This window comes from Myxocyprinus asiaticus, chromosome 2 (genome assembly GCF_019703515.2).
Source record: "Myxocyprinus asiaticus isolate MX2 ecotype Aquarium Trade chromosome 2, UBuf_Myxa_2, whole genome shotgun sequence".
Lineage (NCBI taxonomy): Eukaryota > Metazoa > Chordata > Actinopteri > Cypriniformes > Catostomidae > Myxocyprinus > Myxocyprinus asiaticus.
Window position 1 is genome coordinate 64,409,538 of NC_059345.1, and position 13,807 is coordinate 64,423,344.

General features: G+C 37.4%; 1 protein-coding gene across 1 annotated transcript in view; it reads left to right on the forward strand.

Moving 5' to 3' along the window:
* The window catches only part of LOC127456476 (adhesion G protein-coupled receptor L3-like), a 369,401-nt gene that overhangs the window by 281,827 nt on the left and 73,767 nt on the right, over nucleotides 1–13,807 (forward strand). The window contains exon 12 of the mRNA XM_051724997.1: nucleotides 12,064–12,247. Within this exon, the coding sequence (XP_051580957.1) occupies nucleotides 12,064–12,247 (184 nt within the window). The remainder of the gene's footprint in view (nucleotides 1–12,063; nucleotides 12,248–13,807) is intronic.

Sequence of the window (13,807 nt, forward strand, 5' to 3'; positions counted from 1 at the left end):
GATGTTTTAACTATTGATGCCCTTTCATGGGCATCAGTTGTTGTTTTGAAAGAAAAACTTTCTTTTGTTTGGTGGGATCTTGGAAGGCTCTGGCCCCACTAGATGAATCCTGTTTAGATTTTATTAGTGTTTATTCTATGTATCTGTGAGTGTAAATGTCCACATACTGTAGCCCTCAAAATTATTATTACTGTATATATTTTTTGACAACCACAAAGTCTCTAAATGCTTGTTCAACATTATATCTATTGTTTTATCATTGTCTTTAAACCTAACAAACTTCCATTTTAGAAAGGTTGTTCTTGAACAAATCAGTGTTTATATTTTGACTTGCATTGGCAAATTATGTACCAGTAAAATTATTTTTGAACATGAATGTGAAAATCCCAGGAGATCAGCAGTTACAGAAACACTTAAACCAGCCCATCTGGCACCAACAATCATCCATGTGATTATCTAATCAGCCAGTTATGTGGCAGCAGTACATCAACCATTAGAATGGGGATAAATGTGATCTCAGTGATTTCGACTGTGGCATGATTGTTGGTGCCAGATGGGCTGGTTAGAGTATTTCTGTAACTGCTGATCTCCTGGGATTTTCACGCACAACAGTCCCTAGAATTTACTCTGAATGGTACCAAAAACAAAAAACAAAACACATCCAGTGAGTGGCAGTTCTGCGGATGGAAACACCTTGTTGATGAGAGAGATCAACAGAGAATGGCCAGACTGGTTCAAACTGACAAAGTCTACGGTAACTAAGATAACCGCTCTGTACAATTGTGGTGAGAAGAATATCATCTCAGTATGCTATTCTGAGATGCGGGTTGGCACTGTTTTAACGGCACGAGGGGGACCTACACAATATTAGGCAGGTGGTTTTAATGTTGTGGCTGATCGGTGTATATATTTGGAAATGATAGTGTCAGTGCAGGTGGCAGAGTAAACTGCTGGCGATAATAAAGTATTTCTTACCTTTTTGGATATGAGAGTGAATGTCAGTCTAGACTGTTTTGAAGAAACAGCATCAAAAATACATCATACGAAGATAAAAAGAGAATTTATTTTTACATATTATTAGGAAAATGTGAGTGTTTCTTGCCTGTGTAAAAATCACTGCCACAGTTCTAGGGTGCTGTGGGTGGTTGCCATGGTGGTTCTATGTAGTTTCTAGAGTGTACTGGTATGGCAAGCCGTGTTGACTTGCAGGATATGAATTATAGATATCACAATTCAGTTGTCACTAGCTAATATGCAAATTATTGATATTATGAATGTAATTACTTGAGAAAGTATAATTATATTTGATCTGGTAAAATGTTACAGTAATGCTTGATAAAAAATAAATAAAAAAAAATCATTACTCGCAGGGATTACCTTTTCTTGATATTAGAAGATTAATTTCAACTAGTAAAAGCCTTATTTTTTAATATCTGTTACTGCATTTTCATTAGAAACATTTCACAATTATCTGTCAGATATCCATAATTAATGTCATACTTGTTGGAATTCCAAATATATGACACATATCAGCTATGTACTTCATACTAGTAAATAAGATAATGTTTTACATCAATAAATACATAGTTACTTGTACAGATACATTGACAAGAAAAAATATGTGAACCCTTTGGAATTACCTGCATTTGTATAAATTTGCCTTAAAATCTGGTTTGAACTTCATCTAAGTTACAATAATGAACAAACAAACACAATCTGTTTTAACTAATAACACACAAATTATCGTATTGTTCTTGTACATATTGAATATATAATTCAAACATTCACAGTGTAAGTATGTGAACCCCTAGGCTAATGACGTCAACAAAAGCTAATTAGAGTCAGGAGTTGGCAAACCTGGCATCCAGTTAATGAAATGAGATTGGAGGTGTGGGTTAGAGCTACTTTGACTTCTAAAAAGCACTCAAACAATTTGAGTTTGCTATTCACAAGAAGCATCTACTGACGTGGACCATACCTCGCAAATAAAGAGATCTCGGAGGACCTACGATCAAGAGTTGTTAATTTGCATACAACTGGAAAGGGTTACACAGTTATCTCGATATCTTAGATATTAGATATTCTGTCTATAAATGGAGATGATTTAGTACTGTGGCTACTCTCACTAGTAGTGGCTTTCTAGCCAAGAAGACTCAAAGGGCACATCACAGAATGCTCAGTGAAGTAAAAAAGAACCCTAGAGAGACAGCTAAAGAATTTGAAGGAATCATTGGCAATGGTTAACAGCTCTGTTTATGAGTCTACTATACAGAAAACATTAAACAGGCATGGTTTCCATGGCAGGACACCATGAAGGAAGCCGCTGCTTTCCACCAAAATCATTGCTGCGCACCTGAAGTTTGCCAAAGACCACCTTGACACTCCACAACGCTACTGGGAAAATTACCACAACACTACTAGGAAAATGAGGAAGATTTAGTACTGTGGCTACTCTCCACAGAAGTGGCCGTCCAGCCAAGATGACTCAAAGGGCACACCACAGAATGCAAAAAGAAAAAAAGAAACCAAGAGTGACAGCTAAAGACTGGAAGGAATAACTGGAACTGGTTAACATCTCTGTTCATGAGTCTACTAATAAGAAATTATTTATTGATATCTTTAATTTTGAATTTTTCAATAGAAGTAAATGACTGATTATTGTGAAATACTATTAGTAAATTTTTTTATTACAGATATCAATTGTTTTTTACTAGTTGAAATTCCATTTTTGATATCAAGAATAGGTATTTCCATGAGTAATGATGTACTTTTTGATATCAAGAATCAATGCATTTTCTATTGGTAGATGTAGTTCCTGATCTCAACAATTTGCCTTTTAACTAGTGAAAATTGAGTTGTTGATATCTATTATTCATATCCTGCAGGTGATTAAATGTCTAAAGGGCTTGTGTTAGGATCCCTACACTCATGTCTGGTTTTCTTTTTGTGTCAGGATCCTGTCACCTGTTTATCTGGTTTTGTGTTTCTGTTTGTGTCTTGTCACCATTTGCTCTGTCTTGACCCCACCCCCCTCGTTTACCTTGTTATTAGTTCATTTCCACCTACCCTCATCATTTCCTTCCCTTTATATTCCCCTCATGTGTTCTGTGCTGGTTCATTCCTTTATTCTACCCCGGATTCTTCTTTGTTCTGTTATAGTGTCTTGCACTCCACTATCGATTGGTTGGTTTTGTTTTGTTTTTTTCTTTTCTCCAAGTATTGTTCAGTTCTACTGTTGTGTTTTTGTTCTAGTTCCTGTTTTACCCCCTCATGAGTTGTTTATTTTCCAGCAGCGTTGTGCTGTTTCTGGGCCGTTTTTGTGCTGTACTTTTTGCCCTGCATTTTCTGTGTTTTTGTACCACAACTACTGACGTCGCTACTGTCTGCAATTGGGTATTATTTTTGCTAAGGTATTTTGTGTGTGTTTCAGTGGGTTGCTATTAGTGGTGTGCATCGATGTGAGTGTCTGTGCCTTTCCGAATAAGATATTCTGCTTTGGGCACATCCCTGGGTTGCTATGTGGTTTCTAGGGTGTTGCCAAGGGTGTTCTGAGTGGATTTCAGGGCAATATGCCTATTTTATCACTTGCTAGGCAACAATTGTAAGTTTTATTGCTTAGAAAAATAATAGTACACCTCTCCTCACCAATTTGCATGATTTGAGGTATCATTCATACAAATAACATTAGCATTGGGATGCATAGAGGTGTGTTTTTAAGGGCGGATATGACCTTTAACCTCCACATTACAGTCAAAAACCTCCTCAAAAGTGGGTGCTGCTGATTTTTCAAGCCAGGATTAGCCCTCCACAACCCACTGCAAACTCACATCTATCAGAATGCTTGGTAGTGTTTTGGTGAGTCTCTTCGTCTCTGCTCTTGTGAGATATTGCTTTCAAATATTGCTTTTTGATGCAAATAAACCAAAGCTTAAACATGCAATGCAACTTATAATAAATGCTGGAAAGTTCCAGTTTGCCAGCATGCCATTTGCATGGAAATGCGCCCCTATTTAAACTAAAGAGAGAGAAAATAAAAAAAGATGCTGAGGTTTAAGAAACTGACAGCTCTCACGCACATCTTAACAGTGAACTTTCAAGAGAAAACAACGTTCTAATTTGTTATTATTTGTTATCTGCAGTGAACTGAAATGGGCCAAAGTCAGTTCCCTTCCCTGGCTCTTGACTAATGCTTGTAACCACAGTGAGAGATATTAATAGTAAATGTCAAGACTCTGTAGAATATTTCAATTTTATTTTAAGCTATTTTGGACAACTTCCACTGTTTTCATCCTAATGGACCATTTTAAAATTTCCTAGTTTGGAATACAGAAGTAAACTATTGCAGGGTAAACTTCTATAGCGGTTAACAGGAGACCACAGGCCTATTTGTTCAAACAGCTAAAGCCGTGGTAATCAGCAGGTGGCCCACAGGCCTAATCATCTTTTTGTTGCCTTATTTTCTCTTTGAAAGACCTCAACAGATATAAACACTGCCGTCCAAACGTCTGGAATAATGTACAGATTTTGCCATTTTGGAAGGAAATTGGTACTTTCACCAAAGTGGCATTAAACTGATGAACAAGGACAAGAGATGTGGAAGGCCAGATGTACAACTAAACAAGCGGATAAGTACATCAGAGTCTCTAGTTTGAGAAATAGATGCCTCACATGTCCTCAGCTGACAGCTTCATTGAATTCTACCCGCTCAACACCAGTTTCATGTACAACAGTAAAGAGAAGACTCAGGGGTGCAGGCCTTATGGGAAGAATTGCAAAGAAAAAGCCACTTTTGAAACAGAAAAACAAAAAGAAAAGGTTAGAGTGGGCAAAGAAACACAGACATTGGACAACAGATAATTGGAAAAGAGTGTTATGGATCTTAACCCCATTGAGCTTTTGTGGGATCAGCTAGACTGCAAGGTGTGTGAGAAGAGCCCGACAAGACAGCCACATCTATGGCAAGTGCTACAGGAAGTGTGAGGTGAAATGTCACCTGAGTATCTGGACAAACTGACAGCTGGAATGTCAAGGATCTGCAAAGCTGTCATTGCTGCACGTGGAGGATTTTTTGATGAGAACTCTCTGAAGTAGTTTTTTTTTTTTTTTTCAAACTGTAATAGTAATTTTTCATGTTATTAATGTCTCGGCTATATATATTTTTCAATAAGAGCAAAATCTGTACATTATTCCAAACTTTTGGCCGCCAGTGTATGCTCGTCACAAACAGTAATAACAGGGAAAAAGGAGTTGGGACACCTTCTCCCAAAGGCTTAGGTATTAGTGATTTGCCTTACTAACATAAAAAAAATAACTCTAAAAGGAGGGTAATCATAGATGGTAAAGATTTCTCATTTAAGCTCTTTTTGAGCTAGTGTTAAATATTTCTGTATTGTTTTGAGGGTACTGTATCACTGGTGTGAGTGTGTGTGTGTGTGTGTGTGTGCGCGTGTGCACGTGCATGTCTTCACTAGTTAGCCAGTGTGTAATGAAAATCTTTGACAGTGACAACAGAACAGATCATATCTTTCTATATATGGCAATAAATGTTGACAGTTCACAAAATGTACATTTTAATTGTATATTGTAATTTTTTTAGAATGGTGCATTCTGCTGCAGTATATGACCTGCGTACTTGTAAAAGTGTGGATGTTTTAAAAACAAACAGCAGAAAAAGGTGCCAAATTTACTGTCACTCCCTCAATTTTGTAATTAATATCAGGGTTATATAATACAAGGTACAGTATAATATTATACATTTATACTAAATAGTTTGGAAATGTTAAAAATAAAAAAGTTTACTTGCGCTGCTACATAAAGCAGAAATGTGTCATCGCAATCTGTGAAAAGGGCCCTTAGATATGAGGTCAAAACTCTCCACTATTCCATCTAGATTTTTTTTCTCCTTCGCTTAAACACATAACATGAGTTTTGTGTTGCTCTCCAGTCAAACATATCGCTATTTTTCATAACCTGAGAGTAGTTTAGATTAGTGATAATGTTAACTAAATAGTTAAAATTAGAGATTGACAGCAATAATAACCTGCAAAGTGTACGCCTCATGCCGTATGTACTGTATGTCAATGAGCATGCAATGTGCTCTCAAATTGGCTGAAAACTACTTTATTAAAAAATCATCTTATTCCGGAAAACCGACAATGCAAGAAAAGTGCATTTATATGAGACTTGAAATCATCAGATTATTCTCTGTTTTTGTTGTCAAAACGTAAACATGCTTGCGCACAACAATTGTGCACATTTGATAAACCTAACCTCATGCGAACTGGGTCTACGTGCGTGGATGTTGTATTTTGGCTTCACTATACACAACGCATAATTTAATTTCATTTAAACCGACAGATCTCAGTTCAGGAGAACCTGGGCTGTCAGTAAAGAGTTAAACTTCATGTGAGTCATGTGAAAAAACAACATGGCACCGATCAAAGCACAGTTTGTTTTTGGGAGAAACACCAACAAAACTACATCTGGCAAGAAACCTAATTTATACATTGAAATCTGTTTGAGTCAAAAGATTAGAGACTCTAGTTTCGTCCGATAAAAAAATTTGAGCGATTTATCGCAAAACGCCAAGCTGCTAAACACAATGCCCACATACGTGGACGTTGTATTTTGGCTTCACTATGTGCATCGCATAATTTATTTTCATTTAAACTGACTGATCTCAGTTCAGGAGACTCTGGGCTGTCAGTAAAAGGTTAAACTTCATGTGAGTCGTGATAAAACAAGATGACGCCAATCACAACAGAGTTTGTCTTTGGGAGAAATGGCGACAAAACTACATCTGGTAAGAAACCTAATAAAGTTTTTACATTGAAACCTGTTTGAGTCAAAAGATTAGAGTCTCTAGTTTCATCCGATATGCCTTTTTTTTCTTTTTTTTTTTTTTTTGGAGTGATTTATCGCGAAATGACATGCTGCTGAACACAGTGTCCACAAGCGTGGAAGTTATATTTTGGCTTCGTTATACGCAACACAATTTAATTTCATTTAAACTGACTGATCTTAGTTCAGGAGACTCTGGGCAGTCAGTAAAGGGTTAAACTTCATGTGAGTCATGTGACAAAACAACATGGCAACGATCACAGCGGAGTTTGTGTTTGGGGAAAAATGACGACAAAATTAAATCTGGTAAGAAACCTAATAAAGTTTTTACATTGAAATCTGTTTGAGTCAAAAGATTAGAGTCTCTGGTTTTATCTGATATGCCATTTTTCAAATTTTAGCAATATATTGCGAAACGCTACGCTGCTAAACACAATGTCCACTATAGTGTACAATAGCACTAGGTTTTCATTAGAAATCCTATATTTATTGTGCATTTTCACCTAGAACTTTTTTTGGATTTCAGATGCTTTATTTGGAGTTAGGAAGAAAATAAGGTGCATTTTGAACTGTTTTGAGACCAGTGCACACAGACAGCACACCGGAGGTTAAGTCATTCACTAAACAGGGAGCAAGGGAGTATCCTATAGCTTTCCTATGAAGCGAACTGCATACAATCCACACTTCCTATCAAAAGTTCAGTTTCAGGCTGTAGATGATGTTTGAACCACTCAACACATTTGGCAGACATGGTACAATGGTAATCAGTACATAGATTCAGAATTTATAATGTATACTTTTATTTTAACATGGTTGGCAGTGATTGGATGATGCTGGACATTACTTGCCTAAGAATTAATTATGCTCATTTCTGATTGGTAAAATGCTTCAGCACTGGTTATCACTTGTTTGTTTGACAGTGCAAATCAAGTCACATCATTTTTATTTGTATAGTTTTTTTTTTTTTTTTTTTTTTTAATTTGTGCTTTTTCCAATACACATTGTTCCAAAGCAGCTTTACAGAAAATCAGCTGTAATGTCTGTAACGCCTCTAAAACATGAATAACAAACACTCCTGGAGACATAATAAACAATTTGTTTTTAAAAAAAATATACCAGACTTTCTATAGCTTAGTATTATTTTAAATTTCACAACTTAGTCCCGCTGTCCACATATGTGGATATCCATTTTTAGAAACACTATTTGCTTAATTTTTTTGCATGTTTAGAATGTGCTACTAGTTACAAATCAAAAAGGGAAATGAAAAATGCACACAGCAGTCACGCTCAGGTCTCAGGAGGTTAAGAATGCTGATTGTGTACCAACTGGTTTATACTTACACCATTTATGACCTTACCCCAATAAAAGAATATAGTTCTTTTAAGGCGTTTACATGACCTTTCACATTGTGAACGTGTTCAATGACATGACAGACAACTTTTATCTGCTGCTTTGTGAAAGCAGAGTACTGTATGTCTCTCTGCAGCTCTTCAACCTCTGTGTGTTGCTGAACTGCAAACATGAGAGGAAAGTTTATCTGCTCATTTGTATTCTATCTTTGTTAATGTTGGTTTTTTTTTTTTTTTTTTATTGATGGTTGCGCATAGAAATGGCCTTTCTATTCAAATAAGCTAATTTGTGTCATGTTTGGGGCCATTTTCTTTTAATGTCCTGTTAATACATTTACATCCCAAAATCCTTTAAAAGGCTCATCTGCATTTTTAAATATCTATCTCTCAATCTCATTTGTATACATCACTCGAAATTGAGAAGTTAAATTTAATTTTAAACTGACAATCTGTGTCGAAGTTTTCCTATATGAATATTTATGTTGTGTTGTTCGTGACGTGATTCATGATGATTCATAAACTGGAATGCATTAGAGAGTGTTTGGCGTGTTAAATTTTTGGACCAGAGATGTTTTCCTGGGAGCTTAGACTGACCTGGGATCAGTGTGTAATCTGCTTGTGTTCTCCACGGGGGTTTGAGAATGATCTGGGGTCAGGCACTAAGCTTCTTGCATTGGCTGCGGTGCTGGAAGGATCGGATCCTGTGTAAGTCAGGATATAGACTGGATCCAACCAGTTCAGCTTGGCCCAATCTCACCGCCTGATCCGGTTCAGCTCTGCAGTGGATTACAGTGCTTAGCGCTGGTCCATGCGACAGAATATTTGAGTTTAGACCCAGAAAGCAAGAGTAGATTAGAGTGGTGGTAAATCAGATCTGTGTATGGCTTTAACTCCAGCATGCTACTGAAACAAACTCTTGCTTATTTACACTGTCTTAACCAAGTGCCATGGGAAGTAGTTCCTAAGCTATTTCAAAGTTTTTGGGTGGAACAAACTAAAATTAAGTCGTTATTCGCAGATAATTCTCCCCAAGCATGAAAGAGAATATTCTGATTTAAAGACAATACATGAACAGGCAGAACAGAGCATATCTGTCTCTCTTCAAAGATGAATTGTGGGTATTGTACTGTAGTTGAATATGTATGTTTATGTAATCATTGTTTATCTCATGACATCAAGGAGAAAATATCACATACATATAATCCAGGGTTCCCACACCTTTGAGCAGTGAATATCCATGGCATTTTAAGTCATTCATTCAACCAACAATCTTAACCATAACCCCTAACCAACCACCAACTAACCAGCTAAAGCCCAAAGAATACTTCAATTTTGACACGAACACTCAGCGTCAAAGTGTACTCCATATGATGGCGGTTGGCGCATTCATGCTACGACTGCTATAAGACACGGAACTATTTCTCATCAGGAGTATGCAGGTATCTCCAGACCTCCTCACACGTGCTCTTGGCTTGCAAATCCACTGTTGTTGTATTTCCCTTCATTTCCTGGTGTTTAGTAGCAATTAAATTTTCTTTGTGTGCATCTATGTGACAACAGTGGCTCAAAAGTGAGTGTTGCCACCATGTGGACCCACTAATTAGTTCAAATAATTCCAGGTGCATGCGCATTCTGCACATTCAAAGACGCGCGGTTAAAAAAATCGGGCTGCGGGCGTTCAGTCTTCAAGCAACCTGCTGATGACAAGATTTGCGTCACACCTCCTGTAAGTGGACGCTCAGTGTTTGTGTCTAACCAAACATATTCTTTGGGCTTAACCAATCAACTAATAAATAGTGAACCAACTACTAGCTAATCAACTAACCAATCACTAACTAACCAGCTAACCAACCAGTAACTAGCAAATCAACTACTAACTAACAAACTAACTAATCAACAACACCCCCCCCCCAAAAAAAAACAAAACAAAAAAAACAACCAACTAACAAATAACCCACCAACCAACCATCTATCCAAAAACCTGCTACCTAAACAACCAAACAACTAGTAACTAGTTAAACAGCTACTAACTAATCAACCAACCAACCAACCAACTAAAAACCTGCCAACCATTCAACCACTAGCTAACAACTACTATCTAAATAATTAGCCAACCAACCAGCCACTAATCAGCCAACTAACCAACTGCTAACTAATCAAATAACAACTGATCAACCAACCAACCAACCACTAATTAACCAGCTATCCAACCACTAGCTAATGACTAGCTAGCTACCCAACAAACTAACCAACCAACCAACCAATGCAACATCTAACAAAAAAAAAAAAAAAAAAAATTGTATTTATCTTATTTGTCTAGTTGGAGATATTCTCTAATAAGCATAATTGTTTAAATAGATTAATAAAAGGTAAATGAATTGAAAGGTAAATAAAATACAAATGGTAATCTGACCCAGAAATCTCAATAAATAATTTGTACAAAAATCCTTACTCTGTTACTATGAACGACTTGATAAGCCATGGACATTCATTGGTCGAAGGTGTGGGAACCGTGAATTGTATGTGTGATATGTTTTCCTTAATGTCATGAGATAAACAAGTATTATATAAACATACACATTCAACCCTAGTACAATACCTATAATTTATCTTTTGAGAGAGACAGATATGCTCTGTTCTGCCTACATGTTTATCATCTTTAAATCAGAATTCTCTTTCATAATTTATCAAAAGCCCTCAGAGCCACGGGATGCACGCTGTCCTTGTACGGTTTACCGCATTATATGGGACCTCTCCTCCCGCAAAAAGTGCTGTGTTGAATATGCTCTGAAACGCTTAATGCTGTGCACTGAAAGTGAAGCTTTCGCTCGCATCTCAGAAAATTCTACGGCTGTAAACTTTTAGCCTTGGCCTCAAAGCCTCTTTGAAGTGAGCACAAATTAGAACATCTCTTGAAAGTTCACTGTGAAGACACGAGTGAGAGCTGTCGGTTTCTTAAACCTCAGCTTCTTTTTCATCTTCTCTCTCTTCCCTTTAAGGGGCACATTTAAGTCCAAATGGCTTTCAGGCAAACTGAAACTTCCTTGTGTTTATTAGAAGTTGCGCTGCACATGTTTAAGCTTCAGCTTATTAGCATTTGGATCGCAAGTCTCGCCTGTAGCATATTAAATGTTTAATTGGCGGTAGTGGTGTTGGGCAGAGTTTGGAGTGATGAGCTTTTGAGAATGGAGGTTAAACATTGTTAAAAGGTTTATTGATCTGTTGCAGCTGTACTGCTCATCCATGCGACTCACATCTAAATGTAGATGCAGCTATCTAGGCAGCTTTTAGCACAGTGTTTTTATAGAAAGACACTTCTTGAAACTAACAGGTGGCAATTTGGAAGTGTTAGATTGGTTAATGGTTATTTATTTGTATAATTTCATGAGCAGTTTAGCGAACTGGCAAGCGTAGTCTATTTTTGAATGTTTTGGGCACTTCTCAGCTGGTCAGGCTGGGAGACCCACTGACCAGAGAGCTAAACCAGCTTAAACCAGCTTAAACTGGCAAGTCACATTATCAGCAGGGATGGTACAATATTGGTTATTTTATGTTAATGTAACATCACTCATCATTTTAACCATGACTTTTCTCTAGCCTCAGCTGCGTTAACCTACATGTGCCTTCATGAATTGCACTTAGCTCTGGTCCAGACCTCCAGACCTTAACTGCTCATGTAAAATGCTCTTCTTATATTCTGAAGGCTGCAATTAACTACAGCAGCACAGCAGTGAATACTTTCCCCTTTAGCCAGTAAACTTCAAGAACCTGCAACTCATATATACCTTTGCCAGTTGTTTTTCTCAGGATGTGGTCTCAGGTTTAGCAATGTGCTAACTGCATCTAAACACTTATTTTGTCTTGCTCCTGTAGGCAATGGTGGAGACGATGAATAACCTGCTGCAGCCGCAGGCACGGACAGCATGGATGGATCTCTCGATGAGCGATCAACTCCGGGCTGCCACTATGCTGCTGGACACCGTAGAGCAGGGTGCCTTTGTTCTTGCCGACAACCTGCTCAAAACCGATGTTGTACAAGAAAACACAGAAAATATACGTAAGTCATTGTTCAGCTGAACTTTATCTCTAAGACTACCACAATCACAGATCTCTCGTTCATCGCACAAAAAGCACTCCTCACATGAAACGTATGGGAGGCTCATTGGATTCCAATAAAGTTTGACGGTAACATGTTGCCAAGTAAGGCACTGGGTCCTCAATCTTTAGGGGTTTATTTTGTGATGATAACTGGCTCACTGTACATTATTTCATTTCTTACATGACTATTAACCAAATAATAAATAAATGGACATGAAATATTGATTTGCATTGAAATTGTTATTATGTGAGAAGAAAGAAATCCCTGAACAGCTGATTTGCAGTTTTGTTCTGAGTTTTGTTGGGGTTTATTTTGCGAAATGACTGTCTGACTGCTCATTATCCAGCTTATTACAAGACTTGCCAAATAAATAAATAACTGGACATGAAACGTTGATATGAGTTGAAGTTTTATTTAATTAGATTACTTGTAGAGAACACAGAGTGAGACGATGATGGCGCCATTGACCAATCAGAATAGAGTTTTCCAGAGAGCCTTGTAATAAGCTATAATAATGTTGCCTACTTTTGCAACAGCCTTTATTAATTTCCTCACTGGAAGATTTGGGATGCAAATATATAAGGGTCTGATCCTCTTAATGCCATTCTGTGAAATTTCCAAGGGGTCAAGGTTTGGCTGGTTAGCACGGTCCAGTTAGCCCCTGCTGGTTAGCATTTTTCTGCATTGAAGCCCATTTGGAAGTAGGCATGTGTTCTGACGAACATTTTTGCAATCAATATCTACAGTTAAACGCAAATAATTATTATATTTTAGTAGATGTTTAACCAATGACTAATATTTTGGAGAGCTCTTAAAAGCATGAAATGGACTTCAGGCTCATGAAAATCACTATACTGAAGGGCTTGGGACTGTGCACGTTTTTGTGGTGACATCAGCCAATCAGCATTGTCAGGACGTTATTTTCCATGTGAATAATCTCCAGAGTGATCATTCACATGACATTTACGGCTCAAAATGAATGCCAATCAGCAACAATGGCAGCGCGTCATTGTCAACTGCCCTTGAGATGAATGGGAATGCCAACAGATAGCTCTCTCCAGGTATCATAGACCTCCTTATATGTCACAAGCCTGCTTGATAAGCATTTTTTTTTTAAATGGAAGGCTGAGTTAGCATGCTGCTAATGGTAAGTTAGTGTCCTTTACAAAGTGTCTCAGCTTGGGGAAGAGACGGATAAGGCGTTTTGAGGATGCCCATGTGTTTCTGAAATGCTTGCATCTGTTTGTGAACATAGGAGTGTACAGTAAATGTCAGCATTCCCAGTGTCAGACTGTTGTCAGAGTGTTTGTGTTTTCCTTTGGGGGTTGCGATGACAGACACTATGGTGAAAAGGGTACAAAATAGGGCCTAAAACTCTTTCTTTTTTTTTTTTTTTTTTTTTTTCAGCAAATGGTCAGCAAATTTTCAGCAAATGGTCAATGAAAAGATGTACTTTAACTACAAAAAAATGTTGGTTGTCAAACTCAATATTATATGAAATGTTTTTATTTGTATTTA